Here is a 24663-nt window from a genome sequence, read left to right as displayed (position 1 = left end):
GCACTCTTGCTCTTTGGTTTTAAGGAATGTTTCAGACTTGAGGTTGACGTCCCTAGAGAAGGAGGAGGAAAGAGGTTGACTTCCTGACATCCAGCTCCTTTCTCTTGTGATGGGACTCATTTGACACCTTTCTCTTCTCCTGGTGACTGTCGATTGTTGCATGCCACCGGCGTGCCTGCCGTTGCACTTGCTATTGGCCATGTGAGGCCTCCGGACAGATGGGCCCTGCCCGTGTGGGGTGTCTTCATGTCAGCATATGAAACACTTGAGCCGTCATTTCCCCACGGTTGCCGTAAATGATCCTGAGGCTGAGTTGGAAATTCTTGCCTTCTCCGGAAGTTTCTGAGAGCCTCCTTAGAAATGAAGTTGAGCAGAGTGTGAAGGTTGGTGCCATGAGCTTGGGGGAAGGGGGTCTTGGGAGGTGGGCTATTTTCTGGGTACAGGAAAGTAGCATGTGCAGGTTCTGAAGGGGGAGGAACCTGACTTTTTAGGGGCCTGGAGGGCAGAGAGGAGCTGGAGGGGTATAAGGGGAGAGGGGGAGACTAAGGGCTGGTGCAGGGTTTTGGGTGAGGGGGCACATTTCAGATTGTATTTTGGAAGAATCCCTCTGGCAGGAGACGAGAGGGCCTGGGTCAAGGTGTGGCTGTGGAGATGGTGAGACAGCCATGGGTTTGGGGAAGACTCAAAGTTGAACTTGTGTGACGTTGCTGACCCATGGCAGCAGCCAGGTGGGAGTCACCAGATCTTAGGCTTCTGCCGTGGACCAAAGAGTGAGTGCTGGGAGGGGACCCACCAGGCAGGAGGATGAGGTCCCACTTGGCTTGAGAGGCTCTGCTGCCTGAGAGCATCTGCTGGAGATGGGGAGCAGAGGTGGACGTCTGGCCTGGAGGGCTCAAGGTCCCCCCCTCTTCTGGAAAGTCCCGGTGCCTCTCCTTGCTTGAGGACCCCTGATCTTCCAAGGACCAGAACCTGGTACTTCCAGGTTAGAGTCCCGCCTCGCCACTCGGAGCTTCTCCTTGAGAGCACTTACCATGCACATACCTGTTTGCTGTCTCTTCCTCTAATCTGTTGGCATATCGTGTTGCTCCCATTTTTGAGCTGCATTCTGGTTGGGCCCCTTCTTCCGCCGCTGCCTCCTCATCCCAGCTCTGAGCCACCACTGGCCCTTACCCTCTTGGCTGTCGTCCCCCGACTCTAGCCTAAGGAGGCCTCCCAAGGCAGGTGGCAGCCTGTGCCACTCCCTTGCCTGATACCTGCCAGGGGCTTCCTTACTCTCAGAACAAAATCTGCTTCTCCATAGAAGTTCCCCTGTGGTGCAGCAGGTTAAGGATTCAGTGTCGCCACAGCTGTGGTGTGGGTTCGATCCCTGACCAGGGAACTTCCACATGCCGTGAGTGCAACCAAAAAAAAAAAAAAGAAAAGAAAAAGAAAATTTACGTCTCCACGTGATTCCCTCAGTCCCCCCATGGTGAGGAGGTGCCCATCTACCAGGCCCATGTGCTTCCACAGCCCACCAGTTTCCAGCGGCACGCTGGCGCCCCTTCCGAGCCTTTGACTCAGCTTTCTCTTTGCTGGAGTGACCTGTCCCAGAGCTTTGCACAGCTCCAGTGTTGCCTCCTTGGGGCTTGGCCACTCTGCACCAGGGCCCTGCTGCCTGCCCCTCTTTGTACTTTACCTTGTGTTCCTGTACATTTTTTCTTTTTTTGGCTGCCCTGCGGCATATGGAGTTCCCAGGTCAGGGATCAGATCTGAGCTAAAGTTTCAACCTATGCTGCGGCTGTAGCAGCGCTGGATCCTTTAACCCACTGTGCTGGGCTGGGGTTTGAGTCTGCGTCCTGGTGCTGTAGAGACGCTGCCGATCCCATTGAGCCACAGTGGGAACTCCACATTCTGTGTTCTTAAGGACCCGTATCCCCTAGAATATGTATTCCCTGAGGGCAGGGCTTCACCGTGGAGGCTCTGATACAATCTAGCAGCTGTTCCACATATAGCCTGGGATGGGTTTGTAAGAGGAGCTGGCCTGACTGGGGGGGGGGGCTTCTGGAACAGTCCTCCGTGGCTGGCAGAGCAGGGGTCACCCTCCTCCTGATTTTAGTTAATGACAGGGCCCGGGTTGAGAAACAGAAACTCACAGGCATGTTGTCAGTGAATCAGCCCTATCAGAGAGAAGCCAGTGAGCCGTACTCTTTTGCATGTGCTTCGTTTCGTTCTGGACAGGATCTTAGCTCCGTGTCGAAGACGGGAAGCAGCCAGCCGCTCTCTGTCCAGCTGCCTGTAGAGGGAAGTGGGGGCTGGGGCCTGTTGGGTCCCCACCACGGTCCACCGGCCCTCCTCCTGTGGTAGCCGCTCTGCAGCTGTGCAGACGGGCTCTTAACACTTGTTAACCCCGAGCCTCCGGTCCCTGCCTCCTCCCTCCGCCCCTTTCCCCCTGCTTCCCTCCAGAGAGGGCTGCTCAGGATTCATAAAACTTGTTCCCCCTGCCTCTGAGAGCCGTCCGCTAGCATTCCTCTGCAGAGTGGGTTTTGGGGCGCATCCAGCGTGATTTCAGACCCCTCGCTGAGAAGCCCAGCGGCTGATCCCTTCCCGTGGACCACCTCGCCGCACACTGAAAATATTGTGATTCGGGAGGAAGTAACCGGCACCTTTGGGGAATCGCAGACCTTTCCTGCGAGGGAAACAGCTTCCGGAATTGAAGACGCTCAGCCTGGAGGAAGTCTTGAGGGGTGGACCTTTGGGCTTTTAAAGGCCTCAAGGGGGGGTCACCCGAGGATCGAGGATGAGGCCGAAGCCGTTTTTCTGACGCCACAACTGTGAAATTCCACCGGGGTCAAAGACAGGATTCGAGCGGGGAGCGGGCTGGGCTGGGCTGGGCTGGATATCCGGAGAGCTCTCCTCTCAAAGGGATGTTAGAATTTGAAGCAGCCGCAGCCGGGGAAAGCAGCAGTGGGGAGATGTGATCACCCAGAGTCTTCTGTGATCCTATTGAGAACGGTGCATTCTCCAGAGCCTCCAGAGGCGGGGTTTGGGGGTGTGTGTGACAAAATGCCAGTGAAGCAACAGTCATGGAGGGCAGCGCCACTGCAGCCTCCACTTGGAGAACTTCCAGGACTGTAGTTAAAGGCATAACCATGTGCTCGCCTTGGTGAAGTCTGGTCCATCCCAGGAGGGCTTCACTTTCTCTCTTTTCTCCACTCCTCTGTCATGTGAGGGGGAACAGCAGCTCGTGGTTCCATAAGGCAGGGAGGCTGGGAACACACAAGTGTTTATGCTCCACTTGCAGAAACTCTGGGTGGTGTTTGCTGTGCCTTGGCTGGTGGCATTGGGCTGCCCTGCAACTCCAGCCTTAGGCATGCTTCCAGCATTTTAGCATTTAGAGTTGCTGAACTTTCACAGTAGGGGGCATGGGTAGCTTGCTGACCTTTCACAGGGAGGCAGTGGCTGCCTCGATAAAGGCAGGCGGGGTGCAGGCTGAGTCTGGTCACCACCCATTCGCCCACAGATCAACCAGCAAGCCTTCCTCACCCACCTTTCCGGGGAAGGAAGCCCATGTGCACTTCAGGGAGGGGGCGGGGGCTGGAGAAGTGTTAACCCCACAGTGGTTTTAACACTGGAGTGGTGAGGGGTTAGAAGGAGTTGGCCCTTCAGCGTGGGGAACACATGAGCAGAGTGGTGAGGCCAGACATCCCAGAGAGGAGCCTGCCAAGGGCTTCCTGGTTGAGCCCAGTCAAAGGATATCATACCCAGTCCCAGGACTCGGACCAGGGGGCCACGTGGAGTGGGTAACAGAGCAGGTACCAGCAGCAAGCAGAGGTAGGAGTAAGGCCCCGGCCACTGCTGCCACCTTGCAGCCATCCACCTGCCACCTCACTCCTCCATCCACCTCTTCATCCATCCAACCATCCTTCTATCTATCCCTCTATCCCTCTGTCCGTTCATCCATCCATCTACCCAATCACCCATTGTCCATCCATCCATCTATCATCCACCCACCCAGCCCCTCAGCCATCCAGCCATCTAATCCACAAGCATGACTCAGTTCTGAGCACATGCCGGGCGCAGTGCCAGGTGCTGGAGCACAGCAGGAGACAGAGCCCACCCTGCCCTGCCTGGTGAGGCTCCCATTTCAGCCTCAACAAAACAGGCTAGAAACAGTCAGATGGTTTACTAGATGGAGTGATGGGCAGGAAGACAAACGGAGCTGAATTGGGGGTCCGAAAGGTGTGGAGGCCTGGTGGGGCTCTCCCACTGTGACCTGGACCTCCCTTATAATGGGATAGTCCACATCCTTGCCCTGACTGCCACTAAGAAGCCATGTCCTGCCTTACATGCTCTCTGGCTCCTTGTCCACCTCCTGGCTTGGCCTTCCTGGTGAGTGGTCTCAGCTCTCCCTGCCTGTCTGCTTCATGGAGGTGATTGGGGGCCCATCTGTCTGGGGCTATGGAGAGGCCAGGTCCAGCCTCTAATGGGCTGTGTGACCTCGAGTAGGTCACTGAACTTCTCAGTGCCTAATGTCCCCATCTGTAAGATGGTGGCAATGGTGGTGTAACCCTCTCCAGGCTGCCTACTGAGAGGTAAGCTGGGAGCCAGGCCTGCACTGCCTCAGCCTGTAGCCCTGCATGTAGTGAGTGCTCTCTTGCTGGGACCAGGAGGGGTAAGGGTACCCTGGAGGCGAGAGCTTGCTGATGGTGAGAGAAAGGAGGTCTGGGTGGCCCCTTTCCTTCTTCCCAGCCTTGAGAAATTGCCGGAGCTGGGCAGGTCTGGGATTGGGGGCGTGTTGCCTACAAGGCCCTCTGGTCCATCAGCAGTGGCCAGACTCCGACACATCCTAGGCTCCTGGGAGCATCAGTCAGAGGCTAGGGTGAGGGCATAGAGCTCGGCAGGAGGTCACGGCTGGGCTTTGAGCACACTGGGCTCACCGTGGCCTCTGAGGAGCAAGACTGTGGAGTGATGGGGTTTGATGTCATCCTTGATTTCCCCTGGTAGGAGGGAGGGCCATGTCTGTGGAGTTCTCGGCTGTAACCCAGTGAGTCTTGGGTGTGTGTGTGTGGATCGTATGTGGTTTGTCCCTGTCACAGAAGGGTGGGATGGCAGAGCTAGCAGGGCTTGGCTTGAGTGGAACCGGCACTGAGTGAGGCTGTCCGGCACCAGGCTGTTTGCGTGCAGGCTCTCAGATGGGTTTTGGGGAGGGCTCGCTAGGGTCTCATTGTGATTTGCTTCCCTTGCCTCTCTCTATCCTTGGGAGGATTCATGATTGTTCTTTTTTTTTTGTTTGTTTGTTTTTTCTAGGGCTGCTCCCATGGCATATGGATGTTCCCAGGCTAGGGGTCCAATCGGTCAGAGCTATAGCCGGCCTATGCCAGAGCCACAGCAACTCGGGATCTGAGCCGTGTCTGCGACCTATACCACAGCTCACGGCAGTGCCGGATCCTCAACCCACTGAGCAAGGCCAGGGATTGAACCCGCAACCTTGTGGTTCCTAGTCGGATTCGTTAACCACTGTGCCACCACTAGAAGTCCCATGATGGTTCTTTTGAGGTGTGCGAAGCTTCTAGAATCTGTCTGCCCGCTCTGCCACCCTCTCAACGTTCAGCCTCCTTGGCTGTCATGTGGGGGCTCTCAGGAGTTACCAGTTCCAAGGCTGCTGATTGAACAGTTCCCTCCTGCTGGTACTCCCCAGCGTCCCCTCTGTTCCATCACCCTGTCACCACCCTGCAGGCACAGACAGGCAAGAGCCAAGGACATACAGGTTGGGGAGGATGGCCCTGCATGGTGATGCCATGAAAATGAGGTGGGCAAGTGTGGCCTGCTGCTCCTTTGTGAGGCTCAGGGAGAGGGTCTCTGTGGGTGATGGGCTCCCAGGGTGGGCTCACAGTGGGCCCTGGTTGTGTTCTTGGTCCCCTGACTCTTGGAGGAGGCAGGGCAAGTGGGAAGGAGTGGATGAGGCTCCGCCCCTGCCTGGCGGCCTGGCCTCCCATGGGGTACACAGACTCACCTTGGCGGAAGGCGTCCTGTTTTAAATTATCACAGAGGATGTAGGAGAATAACCAGGATGATGACCAGGAGGGAGAAGTAAACAATTTATTTTTTTATTTCTTATTTTTTTTGTCTTTTTGCTATTTCTTTGGGCCGCTCTCACAGCATATGGAGGTTCCCAGACTAGGGGTCCAACCGGAGCTGTAGCCACCGGCCTCCGCCAGAGCCACAGCAACGCGGGATCCGAGCCGCGTCTGCAACCTACACCACAGCTCACGGCAACGTCGGATCGTTAACCCACTGAGCAAGGGCAGGGACCGAACCCGCAAGCTCATGGTTCCTAGTTGGATTCGTTAACCACTGCGCCACGACGGGAACTCCAGAAGTAAACAATTTAACTACTGGTGCTATGGAGAGAGCGCAGACTCGGGGACACCTGGGATCTGGTCATTTTTTCCTTTCTCTCTCTTTCAACCCCCTCCCCATCTCTGTCTTCTACTCTGGGTCTCTCTCAGGGGTTTGGCATCCTGGCTTCATCTGCTCCTGGGTTTCGCACTTGTCCACCCGGATCCCTGCTCTTTTGTCTGCTCCCCTGAGAACCCAGGGGACAGCAGGCAGAACTGAAGGAGCTGCCCCTCATCATGGGGCTGCGACTGCCCGGCGGGGTGAGGAGGGCGGAGCTGGCCTCGGGTGAGTGGTCCCTGGAGAGAGCTTGCTGACGTGAGCGTGGGGGCCGCTGGCCAGCCTGAGTGTTTGAGGGCTGCTGTGAGGTGCCAAAACATGGTGACTCCATCCTTTGGGCTGGGAGCACAGTACCCAGAGCTGTGAAATATTGTGGTAACCACAGCAACAGTGGCTTGGGGTGTCTGCCTTTGTGGGACATTTGGGGGCCCTGGCTCAGATGCACCTTTTATCCATGGAACTGCATGCCCAGAAGTCAGAGCGGTGGCCTTGGCAGAGTCAGCAGCCTGCAGTAGAGCAGGAAGGGGGAGCTGTTGCTGGAGCTGCCTGCAGCTGTGGGGGGTGGGGGTGGGTGAGTGCTGGGCCTCAGTCCTTCCGTCTTGAAGGGGACACCTGCCGCACTGACCTCTTGTGCTGGCCAGGGGTTCCTGAAATTCTGTGTGAAAGGCTGTGCTCAGCATGTGCTCTGTCAGTGGGCCTGCTTTGTGAAGGCTCAGAGGTGGGCAGGAGGGGGAAGCCAGAGATGTTTCTACTGTGTCTGGACAGGAGGTGAGGGGTGGTGGTGTGTGAAGTAGGACAGAGAGGGGACCAGCGGGCAGCTAGCTCTCCATCTGCAGCTAGAAAGCCCAAGCCCCATCCCCCCAACCCCTCTCCCTCTCTCTGGGTCTCTCTCTGAGTCTCTGTCCTCCCTTCTTGGGTCTCTGTTGCTGCCCCCACCCCCTTCTCTGAGTCTCTGTCTCTGGATCTCTGACCTCTCTCTCTAGGTCTCTGTCCCACTCCTCTGTCTCTAGTTGTCGCTCCCCTTCTCTTTGGGTCTCTGTTCCTCTCTCTCTCTAGGTCCCCATCTCTTCCTCTCTCTGGACCCCTATTTCCCCCTGCCCCCCGTGTCTTTTTGGGTCTCTATCCCCGTCTCTGGGTCTCTGTCCCCCTTTGTCCCTCAAAGTATAGTGTCTTCCCCAGTGATGCACCCAGGACCCTGGGCGGAGTGGCCTGGAGCTCCCTGGTACTGCGTCGGCCGGGGTGTGAGCCAACCAGCTGTGCTGCACTGCTGTGCTCCATCGAGCCACATGGACAATAAAACCAAAATTGGCTTTGAAAGTGGAAGTGCTCTCCGTTTTGAGGGGAAGTGAGGGAATTTGCATGTCAGAACAGTATGTTAAAGGGGCAATACCGTCAGACTCTGTTCTGGCCTGAGTTTTGGGCTCCATGTGGGGGTGGGAAAGGATTTTACAAAACCCCAAAGAAATGTTTCCATGAAATTCTTTCTTGTTCTTGCCTCCCCCCTCCCCCGCCCCTCCGCTTTTTTTGGACATTCCAATGAAAGGAACTTTCCGGGGCTTCGGATCTCTCCTGTAGGCTTGGGAAAGCAACCATGGAGACCAGGGCCAGCAGCCGGGCGTGGGCAGGAGGAGGGGAGCACCCACCCCGCCAAGTGCTGCTCCCAAGGCAGCCCTGACCTCCACCTCCCCTCCACCCGGCGCCCTGTCACTGTAGGTGTGGCTCTGCACTTCCTGTGGCCATCCCTCTAAGCCATACTGCCTTGGGCTTGGGTTCCCTCAAAGCAGACCCTGAGGCAAGGACTCTAGCCCCTGGTGTACTTGGGGGGGGGTGAACCCATGAAGGACTGGTGGGGGCAGGGAAGGAGCCCCTGCAGGGGGCACCCACAAGGATCTGGCGACAGTGTGGGTGTTAGGCTCTGCTGGCTGGGGCTCCCGGAGACTGTGGGGGTCCTGCTGCAGGTGGTCCACTGGCCGGCGTTTATCACACCCTGTCCCACTGGCTTTCGGCCCCTGTGCAGGGACATCCTGAGGGAGGCAGGAGCTGTATCCCCATGTCCAGCACAGCCCTGCATGTGGTTGGTGGTGCCCAATGACAGTGTCAGGGAGACACAGTGGGGGAGTTGGGGGTCAGGACAGCAGCGGGGCGCATCCTCAGAGGCCAGATCCAGGCTGAGGGTGCAGCCAGGGCAGCCTCCAGAGACACCCTGACCCGGCTGCTGACGCATTGGCTCCGATGACTCAGTGTGGGTGACCGTGGCTCCAGTGGCCGTCTGGAGACTCGGACCAGCTCAAGGGCTGCCGCTGCCGCCCTCCTGGGGACCTGTGGCCCCACCACGTTGGCTGCCCCCTGTCTGAGACGGCCTGAGTAATGGGTCCTTCCCTTAGTCATCGGTCCCAGGCCCCAGCCCTCCCTCCTCCTCTTGCCCACCTCCGCCCAGCCAAGCTTGCCTCTCTGTCCAGGCTGGGGACTCCGGCCCCTACTGGCTTCCTCCCTCCCTCCCTGAGTTCCCCAGTGGCTGTGAGATGTGTTTGGGGAGTAGTGGTAGGGGCTTCAGAGACAGTGGTCCCATTTGTGAGATGGGAGGGAGAAAAGATCCTTGTGGGGTGCTGTGATCCTTGCTGGGGGCATGAGGAGGAGCACCTGGGGCAGGATGAGGTGTTGCCAGGAAGGGGCCATTTCTAATCCACTTGATGCAACTTGGGCTCTACACCCTGTAAGCAGCAATGCCATGGGATTGGTAGGGGTTTCTGGACTGGGGTGTCCTGACTCCTGCATAGGAGTGTTTTAACATGCAGAGTGTGCTTGGCCTCCATGCTCACTCAACGGCAGCCCTCCGTACCCCCTTAAAGGGTGTTTAGCTTGTTTCTCATCTTTAGCCCCCAGGAATGGTTTTTGGTAAATATCCTCACACATGCGAGGATATCTCTTAACTTGCACATGTGAGTTTATCTCAGATAAATTCCAGAAGTAGACTTGCTAGGTTGAGGATGTGAGCCTTTAGAATTTTGCTAGGTTTGCCAAACTGCTTTCCTGGGTGTTGTCCTGCTTCACACACTAGGAGCAGAGTGCTGCCAGATGGTCTGATGACTCTGCCCACCTGAGGGGTGAAGCCTTCCTTTGGCAGGCACACTTCACTTATTGTCTGTGAGGCTAACTCTTAGGTCTCTCCTGCCAGCTGTGCTTCCTTTCCTATGAACTGGCAGCCCACATCCGTTGTGTCTCTTTCTGTGACATTGCTGGCTTTGTGTTGATTCCTTGATGCTCTTTATATGTGAAGGACCACAGTTAATGTATGTCCAGGGCTCAAGAAGCCCCAAGATGAAGTTGCCTCTGGTGTGAGATCTTTCTTCTAGTGAAAACTTGCGTAGGCATGCCAGTTCCCAGGGCTCAGAGGAAGCACAGGAAATCCTCCCACCTTGTCTCAGGAATGTGGGGGAACTTCTAAACAAACAAACAAACAAACAAACAAACAAATGAAACCAGCTTAAAAGCAAAATGACAAAGACCGGGGCAGGGGTATGTGTACAAAATCCATGAGGCGAGGTATCTATGGAGAGGCCAGCCAGGCTCACTTGGCACCTGTCATGGGCTGGCACTCTGTGGGTGGTTCCAAGCTTCAAGTTCCCAAGCATTTGGCCCCATTCAAAGGCATGCAGACAGCTTGTGTGGAGGTGGCGGGATATAGCCCCCCTGTTGGACCTTACCAGACCAAAGTGATGGGGGCAGTAGGTGGTCTGGGGTCTCTCATTTCTCAGACGGCAATGGGAGCTGGGGAGACTTGTGGCAGCCCTGTGACATCTGTGCTCCTCCCTGCCCCCTTTGAGAGCTGAGAAAACAAAGACCTCAGGGACCACACCTGAGTCACACAGATGGTGGATGGTAGGGCAGGGGTCAGAATCCTGCCCCCTGATCCTCACACCAGGTGCCGGAGCCTGGAGTGGTGAGGGCTGTGGTGCAGGCGTTCCGGAATGGATCTCACCAAAACATGTCTCCCAGGATTTGAGTCCTCGCCCACTCTTCCAGACACTCCGCTCAGAGCCAGGCTCCAGGTCTGGATCCCTCTAGGGGATCCGGGTGATGCAAGTGGCACGCTGGTGCTGTATGCGTCACCTCCTCGCACCTCGCAGTCGCTGCTGTGTTGCATCTGCATCTGCAGAGAGCAGCATTGCCACCCCTAGATCAACTCTGACCCGCCGCCAAGTCTGCATCTGCCACTGCATCTTAACCTGGTCCCTGATTTGAGACACATCTGGCCTAGGAGGGAGGCTCTGGGAGATCACACCAGCTGTCCCTGACTCCCATGCCACTGTGCTCCACAGAGAAGGTGGAGAGCTTGGCCCCAGGTAGGAGGGGCCCTTCGATAGGAAGGGAGGTATCTTCACATAGGGACAGGGTCAGCTTCCCAGGGCAAACCCTTTGTGGAAGATGGGCCTTAGGGCCAACATCCAGGATGCAACCCAACCGCTTGCTCCGAGAGAGAGGTGGATGCCACTGTCTAACCTCACGGTGGCAGAGCTGGGAAGAGAAGCAGAGAAATCCCCAATTTCTGGTCTCTGCACTTCTCTCCTTGCAGCTCCTGTCCCCTCCCCTGTGGGACACTCACAGCTTTGATGTGATGCTGACTCTGGATGATTTGACTGCCTTGGGTCCCCACTTCCCACACCTGGTGAGGGCAGGCCTACTCTGTCTCATTAATGCTGTGTCCTCCCACCCATGGGAGAGGGATGAGGGGCTGACAAAAAAAATCTGTGAGGAGAGCAAGGAGTGGGGAACAGATCTGAGCACCTCAGGGGTCCTTGGAGGCTCATATGGGGCGTGGCTTTGGCTCAGGTCATTCTGAGGCCTGACACGGGGTGCCCGCGAGAGGACACAGACCCTGTCCTTAGTGATGTCCTGGCAGGGCCTGAATGGCTGAGGGCAACCCTGGCCAGAGGATGGGTGCAGTTTGAGGTTCCTTGAGTCTTGTGAACCAATGACATCCTCTTTGTGGTCTTCAGAACGTAGGTCCATCAGGGATCTTGGGAAACTGAGAGAGTGGAGATTCAGGTCCCAGCCGTGGCCCAGGCAGGAAGGATAGGCTGGATGCCACAGCGCTGGCTGCTTCATGCTGGAGGGGTGGGGTGTGTGAGGTGGGCATCCCCTCCACTGGTGCGGAGGGGCAACTGGGCCAAGCTAGACACTTGGGGTCCTCCTGGGCCCCTTTCTATTCCTCCCCCCACATTCTGCACACCACACCTCCCCAATAAGCCCAGGATCTGGCTGCCAGTGCCACTGGCACCCCAGCGTCACCACCCAGATAACCACGGTTATCTGGGTTCTGAATCACTTGTTCCCATCTCCCAGGGATGGGAAGGTTTTCCACTAAGCACAGGTGGTGTCTCCCCCATTGGGTCTTCCCCATGGAGTTCCCCTCATGCAATGTCCCTTGTCGCACCTGCCATATCTTCATACATTGATGCCCCTGAGTGCCTTGCAGGCCCGAGGTCAGCACCTGGAGTCCTGCAGCCCCTCTGCCCATTGGTTGGTTTGCCCCCTTCCCCAGGGCTCTCCAGAAGGGCCACTGAGGTGGGCAGCCTGTGTGAATTAGGGACCTCCCATCAGTAGCAACTGTGTCCTTTGTTATTGGTATCAGCTTTTTTTTTTTTTTTTTTTTTTTAACCCCTGGTAGGGTTTGGGAAGCTGGCGGGCAGGGGGAGCTGAGGAGCCTTTCCCTTCGGGCTTTCTTGAAAGACCACTATCCACATTCCTGGCCCTCATTTGTGGGCAGGCGTCAGTCCCAGGAGTGGGAAAGCAAGATTCAGAGAGCCAGAGGCCCTGGGGAGAGAAAGCAGAGTGCTTGGAAGGATGGCCTTGGCTGCGGGGTGGGGTGGTGGTGGCGTGGGCTGGGGAGAGTCCTGCGAAGGTTGTTGACCCCAGGAAGGCTGATGGGCATTGTCCCCTCCTGTTGTATTTGGAGGATAAAATGGGATGTATATTAGGGCCTCCTAAATTGTTTATTTATTGGTGCATTTCTACAAAAGTTTTCCAAGGTGAAATAGCAAAGGGGACAGGGGGATGAGGCGACAGGGAGTGAGTGGGGGCTGAACCACCAAGGGGACCTCTTATCCTCTGAGGCCCTAGAGGTCATAGCAGGGTTCTCTGCAGGACCTGAGGCTTAGATGGCTCAGATGTCCTTGAGTTTTGTTTTTTGAAGTGAAATTCGCATAACATAAAGTCCACCATTTAAAAATATACAATTTAGTGGGCATTTAGTGCTTTTACAGGGTTGTGCAACCATCATCTCTATCTAATTCCAGAACATTTTCATCACTCCAATGGGAATGCTGAACCCACAGGCAGTCGCTCCCCACCCCCAACCCCCAGTCCCTGGCAACCACTAATCTGCTTTCCATCTCTATGGATTCGCCTGTTCTGGACATTTCACATAAATGGAATCCTGCAACACTCGGCCTTTTGTGTATGGCTTCTTTCACTCAGCCTGATGTCTTCAAGGTTCTTCCTCACTGTAGCTTGAATCAGCTTCATTCCTTTTTTATGACTGAGTAATATTCCATTGTATGCATACACCATGTTTTGTTTATCCATTCACCCAATGGTGGGCATTTGGATTGGTTCCACCCCTCTCCTTCTCAAAATTTTATTTTTATTCAAAGTCACCCTTTGACTTGTGAATCCCCATTTCGAGGTTCAGGAATCTGCTTTACTTGTCCCGTCCCCTCAGCGTGCTGCCCCTACAGGCAAATCTGTCTTCTTAGGGCAGTGATTCTTGGTTTTATGGTCTCCTCACATTGGCCTCAGGGTGACAGGAAGATCGCATGCAACCTGCTGTTTTCTGGGATTGGGTTCACATCATCCTGTGTCCTCTTGAGGCCATGGACAAGCTGTTCAGCATGCCCCTGTTCCTGAAAGTTAGGCCCAACAGGTGATTCTCCCTTGACTCGGTGACCACCAAGCACAACCAGAGGCAAATTTTTCTGAAAATGGCCAGGTTGACTTTATAGCTCTGTGGCCACCCTCTGCTGGGCTACGGAGCATGAGAGACATGCTCAGCCAGTGTTAGTGGCTGGGCCTTGAGGCTGGCATCTCCTGGAGGTGGTGCTCTCTCCCCCACAGTGAAGAGCTGGCCTGTGGCACTACCATCCTCAGGCTTAGTGCTGCCCGGGAGCCTGCAGCTTTTGAGTTCTTCCCTCAGGCCAGTGCGGGAGCTCAGTGCTGACACAGACTCCCACCTTGCCCCCTGCAGGGGAGAGAAGAGGACTTTACCCATGGAGGTGGCTTGCTGGGGCACAGGAGACTGTGAGTTGACACAGAGAGTCCTGTACCTCAAAATGAGCACTCGGTAGGCACAGGTCATTTTAGAATGAAAGATAATGAAATAAAACTTGGGGGAGTTCCCATCGTGGCTCAGTGGTTAATGAACCTGACCAGTATCCATGAGGATGCAGTTTTGATTCCTGGCCTTGCTCAATGGGTTAAGGATCCTGGGTTAAGGATCTGGCGTTGCCTGAGCCATGGTGTAGACACAGCTTGGATCCCGTGTTGCTGTGGCTGTGGTGTAGGCTGGCAGCTGTAGCTTCTATTTGATCCCTAGTCTGGGAATCTCCATATACCTTTGGGTGCAGCCCTAAAAAGACAAAAAACAAAACAAAACAAAACAAAAAACTTGAAAAAGGAGAAGACTAGAAGTAATCCAGGGATTCATAGATGGGTGAACAGAAAAAAGAATTGCGGTATATCCACATGAGGGAGTATTACTCAACCCATCAAAAGGAAAAGAAGCTCTGACATGCAACAATGTGGATGAAACTTGAAGACCCCAAGCTGAGTAAAAGGCCAGACACAAGACTTCGTGTTGTATGATCCCATCTATGTGAAATGCCCGAAACAGGCAAAGACTTAGTGACAGGAAACATGTTAGTGGTTGCCGGGAGCTGGGGGAGGGGGATAGGAAAGTTACCGTTAATGGGTATAGTGTTAGAACGTCTGGAATTAGACAGAAGTGGTAGTTGCACACATTATGAGTGGATTTGATGCCACCGAATTGTACATTTTATTTATTTTTAAATTAAAAAATTTTTTGACTGCACCCCCACCATGTGGAAGATCCCAGCAGGGATTGAACCTGCGCCACAGCAGTGACCTAGGCTGCTGTAGTGACAACACCAGATCCTTAACCCTCTGTGCTATAAGAGAACTCCAACATTCATCATTTTAAATTGTGCAATTCAGGAGTTCCTTTGTGGCTCGGCAGGTTAAGATCCGGTGCTGTCACTACAGCAGCCTGGGTCACTGTTGTGGTGCGGGTTTCATCTCTGGCCTAGGAACTTCCGCATGCTGTAGGCAGGGCCAAAATAAATAAATGAATAAAATGATAAATGTTATAGTCTGTGAACCTCACCTCAATTAAACACAAATAAAGGAACTCTGCAGCTCCTGCATGAAACCCCGCCCACTTCACAGGTGGCAAATGGAGGCTGGGGAGGCCCAGGCAGTGGGCAGGTGGCAGACACAACTGAGACCCAGGTGTTTTCACTTCTCTTGGTCTGGTTCTGGTTTCGTCTTTGCCTGGAACAGCTGCAGAGTCCTGCATGGCCTTCCCAGGGTCCCTGGGTGGAAACCAGGCGGCCCTGAGGCCTCTGAGCTGCCTCCCCACCTCTGCTCTCCCACAGCATGGCTGACAAGAACGGGGCCCTCAAGTGCACCTTCTCGGCCCCGGGCCACAGCACCAGCCTCCTGCAGGGCCTTGCTGCCCTCCGTGCCCAGGGCCAGCTCCTGGACGTTGTGCTCACCATCAACCAGGAGACCTTCCATGCTCACAAGGTGGTCCTGGCCGCCTGCAGTGACTACTTCAGGTGAGTGTGGGCCTTGGGGGCAGGGTGGAGAGTGCCTGCCTTTCTAAGAGGGAAAATCTCAGGGCTCGGCGTCCAGCCAGGACCAGTTCTGTGGGAGAGTGGCCGGAGTTGGCGCATCTTTGGGTATAGAGAGGAGCCAAATGTCCAGTGAGCCTGCCGGTTTTTCCAGGTTTGCAACTTATTCGGGCCTTAGGAGGACAAGCAGAAATGCCTGGGGGACAGAGGTAGGTGCCCGCCTAGCAGCTTCTGCCCTCTGGAGGTGACAGTGCTCCATCAGGTTTTCACTCTAAGTCTATTTGATGCCTGCATGTGCCAGGCACTGTTCTAAATTGTTTTAAATTGTGCAATTCAGGAGTTCTCTTGTGGCTTAGCAGGTTAAGATGCGGTATTGTCCCAGGGATTTATCAGGGGTAAAACAGGCACAAACCCTGCCCTCATGGCCCCTGTGCTCAGGCTAAGGGACAGGAAAGACACCCAGTCTGCAGCCCTTGTGTACGCGAGGGTCTGTCGAAGTTCCCACCTGCTGAGTGTATGGGTCTGTCGGCCTGAAGGCCCGTTCCTTAAAGCTCCTTCTCTGTGCCCAGCTGGGCAGGGGACTGAGGGCCCCAGCGAGGAGGGCTAGGGGTCATTCTCCCCAGCTGGGGGCTGTCACCCTCATTCCCTTAGTGACTGGCTGACAAGCTTCCTCCTGCCATCAGAGAGAGCTGGGGTGGCCCAGGTGTTCCCGCTTGCCGATTCACAGAGCCCCAGCCCAGGTGGGCTGTCTGTTCCTGGAAGCTGGGGTGCCTTGCCCATGTGCCCCCTGGCTGTCCGCCCCACAGGCTCAGAGAGGCCATTCTGGGGAGCTGAAGCAGCCAAGCCATCTGGGGCGCTGCTTCTATTTTTATTCTGGATTTGGGGACGGGCGGGCCGGCCCAGCCAGAAATGCCCTTTAAAGGCTCCTCTGCGCTGGCACTGCAGTCGGAGAGGCCTTAAAAGGCAACGCTCCCTCCCGTCACCGTGATTGCTTCTGCCTTCAATGGGCTGACGGGACTCATGGGGACGAGAAGGAGCAGGGTCTGGGGGCTGGTGGAGCACTGCTGCAGAGGGTTGGGCGGCTGTTAGTTGGTGGCCCCACAGACCTGATCTGGTGCCTGAGCTGGGCCAACTGGGTGTGCGACTAGCGGGTGGGCATCTATCAGGTGGTGTCAGGAAGCTCTCTCCCCTCAGACGGCTGTCACTGACGTGTGCTGGAGGTAGCTACAGTAATGATAAAATGCCAGATGGCCCATGGAAGGAGCCTGCCACAACACCATCTTCTAGAACCTGCTGTGAACTCTGAGCAGGCACTGGGGTCCCTGCCCCTATTGCCCGAGGGAGGCCCTCAAAGGCTGTGGAGGGCTGTGACCCAAGGCCTGCATTTTTCTCACCAGTGGTTACATTAGCACTGTTTCTCAGAGTATAACAGCATGGCTCACGGAGCTGGGGTCACTTGCTGCTGGGAGGCCTCACGATGGGCTGGTGCTCCTTTGGGCCATTCTCAGGGGCTTTCCTGACCACCTAGGCCTAGGCGGCAGGGACGCTAGCACAGTCCCCTGATGAGCACTCTGACCTGGGGATCCTCACCCCTTCCCAATCTGTGTGACAGTGACCAAGACCCAGGCTGGGGAAGGTGGAGCCACCTGCCCAGGTGAGTGTCTGGTGACAGGCTGGGCTCTAAACCACTGTGCATAGTGCCCTCAGAGTCCCTGCCTTGTCTCCTGACCTTGCGGGTGTAGTCTTCCAGGGCTGGGTGCTAAGATGGGGCTGGAGACCTGTCCCCAAAACTTAAGCCAAAGTTTGGTCTCCTCTTGTACAGTTGCACCTGCCCTAAAGCGAGCAGCCCCTGGTCCCTGCCCTCTGAGCCAGCCAGACCCCAGCCTCACACACCTCCGGGTGAGGTTGGATAGAGCCCCATGCGGAGGGCAGAGTGGGGAGGTGTAGGAAGATGCATAGCTAGCAGTAGATGAAAATATTTCTTTTCCTTTTGGTGTGTTTTTAATGAGCATCCAGCCTGCTTTCCCCTGGCCGGCCATGTCCTGCTTGCGGTGTCCCAGGGACCAGGCTGTGCTCGGGCAGCCACAATGTCCCTTGGCTGCCCGGAGCCCACATGCTGTGTTTATGACCTTCAGGGCCATGTTCACGGGTGGCATGAGAGAGGCGAGCCAGGACGTTATTGAGCTGAAAGGCGTGTCGGCCCGCGGTCTACGGCACATCATCGACTTTGCCTATAGTGCCGAGGTGACACTGGACCTGGACTGCGTGCAGGACGTGTTGGGCGCGGCCGTGTTCCTGCAGATGCTGCCCGTGGTGGAGCTGTGTGAGGAGTTCCTCAAGGCTGCCATGAGCGTGGAGACCTGCCTCAACATCGGCCACATGGCCACCACCTTCAGCCTGGCCTCACTCAAGGAATCGGTGGACGCCTTCACCTTCCGGCACTTCCTACAGATTGCTGAGGAGGAGGACTTCCTGCACTTGCCACTGGAGCGCCTGGTCTTCTTCCTGCAGAGCAACCGGCTGCAGAGCTGCGCCGAGATAGACCTCTTCCGCGCGGCTGTCCGCTGGCTGCAGCACGACCCTGCCCGACGGCAGCGCGCCAGCCACGTGCTCTGCCACATCCGCTTCCCGCTTATGCGGTCCTCAGACCTGGTGGACAGTGTGCAGACGCTGGACATCATGGTGGAGGACGTGCTGTGCCGCCAGTACCTGCTGGAGGCCTTCAACTACCAGGTGCTCCCCTTTCGGCAGCACGAGATGCAGTCACCCCGCACAGCCGTGCGCTCAGACGTGCCCTCGCTGGTTGCCTTCGGCGGCACGCCCTACACTGACAGCGACCGCTCTGTCAGCAGCAAGGTGTACCAGCTGCCCGAGCCGGGCGCCCGCCACTTCCGCGAGCTAACGGAGATGGAGGTGGGCTGCAGCCACACATGCGTGGCCGTGCTGGACAACTTCGTGTATGTGGCTGGGGGCCAGCACCTGCAGTACCGCAGTGGCGAGGGTGCTGTGGATGCCTGCTACCGCTATGACCCCCACCTCAACCGCTGGCTGCGCCTGCAGGCCATGCAGGAGAGCCGAATCCAGTTCCAGCTAAACGTGCTGTGTGGCATGGTGTATGCCACTGGTGGCCGCAACCGGGCCGGCAGCCTGGCCTCGGTGGAGAGGTACTGCCCGCGGCGCAACGAGTGGGGCTATGCCTGCTCGCTGAAGCGCCGCACGTGGGGCCATGCGGGCGCCTCGGCGGGGGGCCGCCTCTACATCTCAGGTGGCTATGGCATCTCAGTGGAGGACAAGAAGGCACTGCACTGCTATGACCCCGAGGCCGACCAGTGGGAATTCAAGGCGCCCATGAGTGAGCCCCGTGTGCTCCATGCCATGGTGGGTGCTGGCGGCCGCATCTATGCCCTCGGAGGCCGCATGGACCACGTTGACCGCTGCTTCGACGTGCTGGCCGTGGAGTACTATGTGCCCGAGACGGACCAGTGGACCAGCGTGAGCCCCATGCGGGCCGGCCAATCGGAGGCTGGCTGCTGCCTGCTGGACAGGAAGATCTACATTGTTGGGGGCTACAACTGGCGTCTCAACAATGTGACAGGCATCGTCCAGGTGTACAACACTGAGACTGATGAATGGGAGCGTGATCTGCACTTCCCGGAGTCCTTCGCCGGCATCGCCTGTGCCCCCGTCCTGCTACCCCGGGCTGGGACCAGGAGGTAGCTCCCGGGACCCCAGGTTCCTGGCCTGGCTGCATGCTGTTTCTGTGCAGGGTATGGTGGGCGCATGTCTGAGCAGAGAACTGTGACCCTTTGCCCCACCTCCCCGGGGCTGGCTTTGGGGCCTGCTGTGTTGATAAGGCCCCTCCCCTGTCCCTCCTTCCTTCTGGAAGCAGATCCTGGCTCCATGCCCTCTGGGGGAGCCTGCCAGCAACAAGGCTGATGTCTTGCAGCAGCAAACTCACACCCAAGGTGGTTTCCTCACCCGCTCCCAGTTCTTGCTGGCTGGCGGGAATTGGGGTCTCCTTAGGGTGTCATTGTATAGCTTTGTCCTGCTTCTTTCCCCACCTTCTGCCTGTGGTGGGGGAGCGTCTGAGACATTCAGATGCCAACTCTCAGATGCCAGATTGTTAGTGGTTGATCCCCAAATTCGCCCCTTCCATCCCCATGTGTTGCATGCATCTTTTAAAAAACAAATGCAACCCAAACCTCTGTAACATATGGAGCTCCCAGAGTAGCAGAGGTGGCTGGGGAGTGCCTGACTTGGGGTTGACCAGAAGGCCCCAGCTCCACGTCCCCAATAAACCGAAGCTGCTGGCCGGGCGGGAGGAGCTGACACTCATCTCCATTTCTGGCCTGGGTCCTGGCACCTACAGGGTGTTCATTCCTCTGCTTTCAGGAGGGAAAAAACACAACCAGAGGTGGTCCTTACAGGTGTCAGGCTTTCCATTTGGCCTTGGGTGATGCGTGGGCCTTAAAAAGAACTGGGCCGAGTCTCCTTGTCCCTGTCCCTGACCCATGATTGCAGGGGGATGCCTGATTCAGAATCTCACAGTGTGTCTGCATTCCACAGGCCGATCCCATGATTTTTATTTCTCTCCCCTTTTCCAGCCCTCTGCTCCCCGCCTTGCTCTGTGTTCAGGTTGACATGCTGGGCCTGTGCCCACCTAGTGTGGGAAGTCAGGCTAGCCAGGAGGCCTCTCCCTTCAAGGGCTTTGCAGCATCTTCAGCCGCATTTGTTTTGGTGTCTAAACCTCAAAACCTTTTTTGTTTTTTTTTTTAAGAGGGTAATACTGCTGTCTTATAAACGAGATTTGTAACCTTGGGGCAACTAAAAGTGTCTCTTCTGCTGCTAATGGACTATTAATGTTGTGTCTCTATTACCCACTCACCATGTAAAGAATTAACCTCATACCTTAGCAGACGTCTCCTAATATTTTCCTTTCATTTAATTAAAATGTTATGGTAAAAAGATGGAGTGGGCTCAGAGCGGAGCTTGTGGGCTTGATGGTTCGCAGATTCCTCATGTCCTTGTGTGTTTGGGGGCTCCTCGCTCCCTCGCCCTTCTGAATTGGAGAGGAGCTGGAAGGGGGGCCGACCTTTGCCTCCAGGGCGAGGGTGGGGTGGGGTCAGTGGAAGCTGCTAGGACTTCCACTCGCACCAGGAAGACAGAGGGCAAACCTAGCACAGCCAAGGCAGCCTTTGAGAGGCTCTTTTCAGGTCGTTCCTTGCGCCTGGTGGCCTGGCATCCTGCCACAATCCAGCCCCTTGCTCCTGGCAGGTTCTGTCTCCATCTGCTCAGTCCTGGGGCTCTAGGTTGGGCAGCCGGGGAGCCCCTCTCTTCAGAGGCTGTGATATAGGAGATGCAGGGCAGGTCCTCAAGGAAACACGAAGTCATGGGGCTTCTATGTGGGCCCAAGAGCTTGAATTACCCCCAGCCCCTGCTCTGTGGCAGGCTCTGCTGTGAACCTGGCTGCAAATTGGTGGAGAATGCAGTTTTCTGACAGCTTTCTGAAAGGGCAGGGGGATCACCCTGGGATCACCCTCAAAACTGACCCTCAGGCCTGGTGCTCCAGTGCAGCAGCGGTCGGGGCTCCCAGGGGAGGCCGTGTGTGTGTGTGTGTGTGTGTGTCTGTCTGTCTGTCTGTCTGTGTGTTGGTGGGGGGGAGGGGGCGTGGCAGTGTTGAAATAGGAACTTGGTTGGGAACCAGTAAGAAGCCCATGCTGCCAGGGGCACAAAAATGAAAACAGCGGCCCTTGGGAACTTACCAGAACATTCCAGCCCCTTCTCATCCCCCCAACCTGAGCTCTTCCAAAGAGAACCCTTCCCTGCTGGAGGCACGGCCCCTTCAGGGGGGCAGTGAGAAGCCTTTGCCAGCTGCAAGTCCCCCCAGATCAGCTCACACCTCAGAACATCTTGTCCCCAATGAGCTGGCAGTGGTGCCGGCGCAGGGTGGGGGGTGGGGGTTGCTGCCGTATCTAACCGGGTCGATTGTGCATAACCGTCTGGGCTGGTTCATGGAATGTTCTGTGGGGCCCCCTGCCCCTCCCTCTCCACACCCACTCCCCCCCCCCGGAAGAAAGGAAAATTATTTTTCGTATTGTAAACTTTAAACACGAAAAAGCTGTTTTTAATTTAGCAGAAACTGGCTTGAATCTTCACTTTGTGCACATTTGTGTCCTTCAGAGAGTGAAGAAACGTGTGCACACATGCATGCAGACGTTCACATGCACACCTGCACTCACGTATCATGACACTCACATGCACGCAGTCACGCTCACCTCACAGGTAGTCTTGCTCCTAGGCTTTGGAATGCGCTCACATGCTCACTCACACACAATTAAACACACACTCACATATGCACACACTCCTGACCAGCCTGGCCCTCCTCTGCACAGCACCCTGAAGGGGTCTGGAGCCTATCACGGCGTCACCTGCTCTCACCTTTTGCCCAGGCAGCTTGGGCATGTAGGGACTGAGCTTGTGGAGAGCCTGTCTGCTTCCAGATGTCCTGCTTCCCTGCCGTGGCCCTGGATGCGGTCGGCAGGAGCCTCCCTCTGCACCTGGCCTTGGGCTGTGGGAAAACGCCATCTCCTGGGACGGTGGGATGGAGGCCCGTGAGAGGGAGGCCAAGTGTGACTTCTGGGGCCTCACAGTAAGCGAGGGCCAAGAGGGCCTCGGGGGAGCCGTGTGAGGTGGGAATCTGCCCCGGACCTGGCCAGCTTGGAAACCCGCCCCTGGCTTCATCTCTGAGAACGCAGCTCCAGCTCCTCTGTTCTCATGGGCCCCAGAGATTTTGCTTCTCATGGTGGAGCTTCGGCGCACAGGTTTTATTAGGGGCACCTGGCCATGTATCCCAGGACGTGCAGCCTGAATGTTTGTTGCACAAATGAGAGATTCTGGTATGGGGAGGTGGGAGCAGACCCTCATCTACTCCAGCGTCTGTGGGCACCACCGGCTTACAGACCTCAAGAGCAAGAGGGCCACAAAGCTGTGCTCCTGCCCGCAACAAAGGCCCCAGCTTCGTTCTTGTGGCTGACCTGGCTGGTTGCCATCCTGGTGGCCATTTTTGCCCTCCTCACAAACAGAGCCATGATTTGGTGCCAGCAACAATGTGCCCAGCCTCGGGGGTTAATTTAGGATTTGGCTGAACCATTCTTGGCAACATGTTTTGTGGGGTTTGTTTTTGATCTGGGCGCACTTCCAAGGTCTGGCCAGCAAGTTTTCATGGGAGGTCTAGGGTGGGGGTTTCTGGGCAGAGGAGAGGTGTTATTACCCCCTTCCCTCTTTTATTGCTTCCTATGAGAACATAATGCCAGGAGCTTCTGCAGCCATCTTGTGGCCATGAGGAGCAAGTCAAGAGAGGCACAGAAATGCTGCCTTCTGGAACCCTGAAACTACGGGGGCACCAGTCCTACCCTGGAACCTCTGACCTTTGGACTTCTTTTTTTTTTTGTCTTTTGTCTTTTGTTGTTGTTGTTGTTGTTGTTGCTATTTCTTGGGCCGCTCCCTCGGCATATGGAGGTTCCCAGGCTAGGGGTTGAATCGGCTGTAGCCACCGGCCTACGCCAGAGCCACAGCAACGCGGGATCCGAGCCGCGTCTGCAACCTACACCACAGCTCACGGCAACGCCGGATTGTTAACCCACTGAGCAAGGGCAGGGACCGAACCCACAACCTCATGGTTCCTAGTCGGATTCGTTAACCACTGCGCCACGACGGGAACTCCTGGACTTCTTTTTATGAGAAATCACAATGTCTACGCTGCTTAAGATCCCAGTGGTCAGATATTCTGACAATTGTAACCCAAACAGTTCAAAGATTATACATGTAACAGATGCTGGGGTTTCCCCATCTTATGTAAGTCAGGGTTTTAACTTGCAAGCAGCAGAAACACTCTGGCCAGTTTAAATAGCAAAAATGTGCATTGGAAGACTATTCAGTTGCCCACAGAAGTGGCAGGAAGGCTAGAAAAGCAGGCTCAGAAAATAGTAGAAGAGTTCCGTGGTGGCACAGGGGAAATGAATCCGACTAGGAACCATGAGATTTCAGGTTTGATCCCAGGCCTCACTCAGTGGGTTAAGGATCCCGCATTGCTGTGAGCTATGGTGTAAATTGCAGACGCGGCTCGGCTGGCAGTTGTAGCTCCGATTAGACCCCTAGCCTGGAAACCTCCATAAGCCGTGGGTGTGGCCCTAAAAAGGAAAAAAAATTTTTTTTTTCATTTTCAGTCATAACTGTGGCATTGAATTTCTAGGGCCAGGAATGGAATCGGAAGCAGAGGTGTGACCTATGCCACAGCTATAGCTACACCAGTTCCATAACCCACCCTGCCAGGCCGGGGATCATACTGGTACCTCCACAGAGCAAGCCAGGTCATTGACACTACGCCACAGTGGGGACTCTCCAAAATTAATAATTTTCCCTCAGGTGGTGGGGGGCTGTTCTAGTCTGCCCTCGACTGGGCAGCTCTGCTTCCAGGTGCAACCCTGGAGTAACCGGGAGGCTCAGCTCCGCCTGCCTTGCATCCTCCTGGGACCAGCAGCTAGTGAACATAAGTTCTCTAACAATGGTGCCAGAGGACAAGTGGGATCATATAAAGCCTCCTAAGTCCAGATTTGGAACTCTTGTGCTGTTGTTTCTGCCCGTATTCCTTTGGCCAAAGAAAATGACATGGCCAAGTTTAAAATCAAGCCTGGGGAAATATCCTCGACCTCGTGCAGGAAGAATACACAGTGGTGTGGCAAAGGACAGGACACAGAAACAAATGGGGAACAGAGGGCTGTTGTTTTCTTTCTTTTTCTTTTTTTGTCTTTTTGCCTTTTCTAGGGCAGCTCCAGTGGCATATGGAGGTTCCCAGGCTAGGGGGTCTAATTGGATCTGTAGCCACCGGCCTACACCAGAGGCACAGCAACGCAGGATCTGAGCCGCATTTGCGACCTACACCACAGCTCATGGCAATGCCAGATCCTTAACCCACTGAGCAAGGCCAGGGATCGAACCCGCAACCTCATGGTTCCTAGTCAGACTCGTTAACCACTGCGCCACTATGGGAACTCCCAGGCCTGTTGTTTTCTTGATCATGCCATTGGCTTTGGAGTTTCTGTTCCCAGTCGCCCCCCCGGGGGGGGGGTTGCGGGGGGGGCGGATTCCAGTTAATAGGGATGCCCCAGCCTCCAGATGCTGGGCCACCAAAGAGGAAAACCAGCTGTATCTATTCTGCAGCTACTGCCCCCTAGAGGTTGGGGAATCCTCCTCTTTTATTGTTGAGTAGATTGTGGCTGTTAGTGTCCTGGGCTTTTGGACAGCAGGGAGGGAAGGGGGTCTATGCAGGGGAATTCAGCTGGAGCTCAGCCAAATCTCTGGG

The 24663-nt window shown here is 55.8% G+C and overlaps 1 protein-coding gene across 2 annotated transcripts in view; it reads left to right on the top strand.

The window, feature by feature from the left end:
* KLHL26 (kelch like family member 26) overlaps positions 1–20269 on the top strand; it is a 28049-nt gene extending 7780 nt beyond the window's left edge. For both annotated transcript variants that reach the window (XM_047776524.1, XM_047776525.1), the window contains 2 exons: positions 15105–15287; positions 17438–20269. In XM_047776524.1, coding sequence (XP_047632480.1) covers positions 15105–15287; positions 17438–19019 — 1765 coding nt within the window. In that variant the 3' untranslated portion in view covers positions 19020–20269. The remainder of the gene's footprint in view (positions 1–15104; positions 15288–17437) is intronic.
* Positions 20270–24663: the final 4394 nt, after the last annotated feature.

Source organism: Phacochoerus africanus, chromosome 4 (genome assembly GCF_016906955.1).
Source record: "Phacochoerus africanus isolate WHEZ1 chromosome 4, ROS_Pafr_v1, whole genome shotgun sequence".
Lineage (NCBI taxonomy): Eukaryota > Metazoa > Chordata > Mammalia > Artiodactyla > Suidae > Phacochoerus > Phacochoerus africanus.
This window is presented reverse-complemented; position numbering and strand designations above follow the sequence as displayed.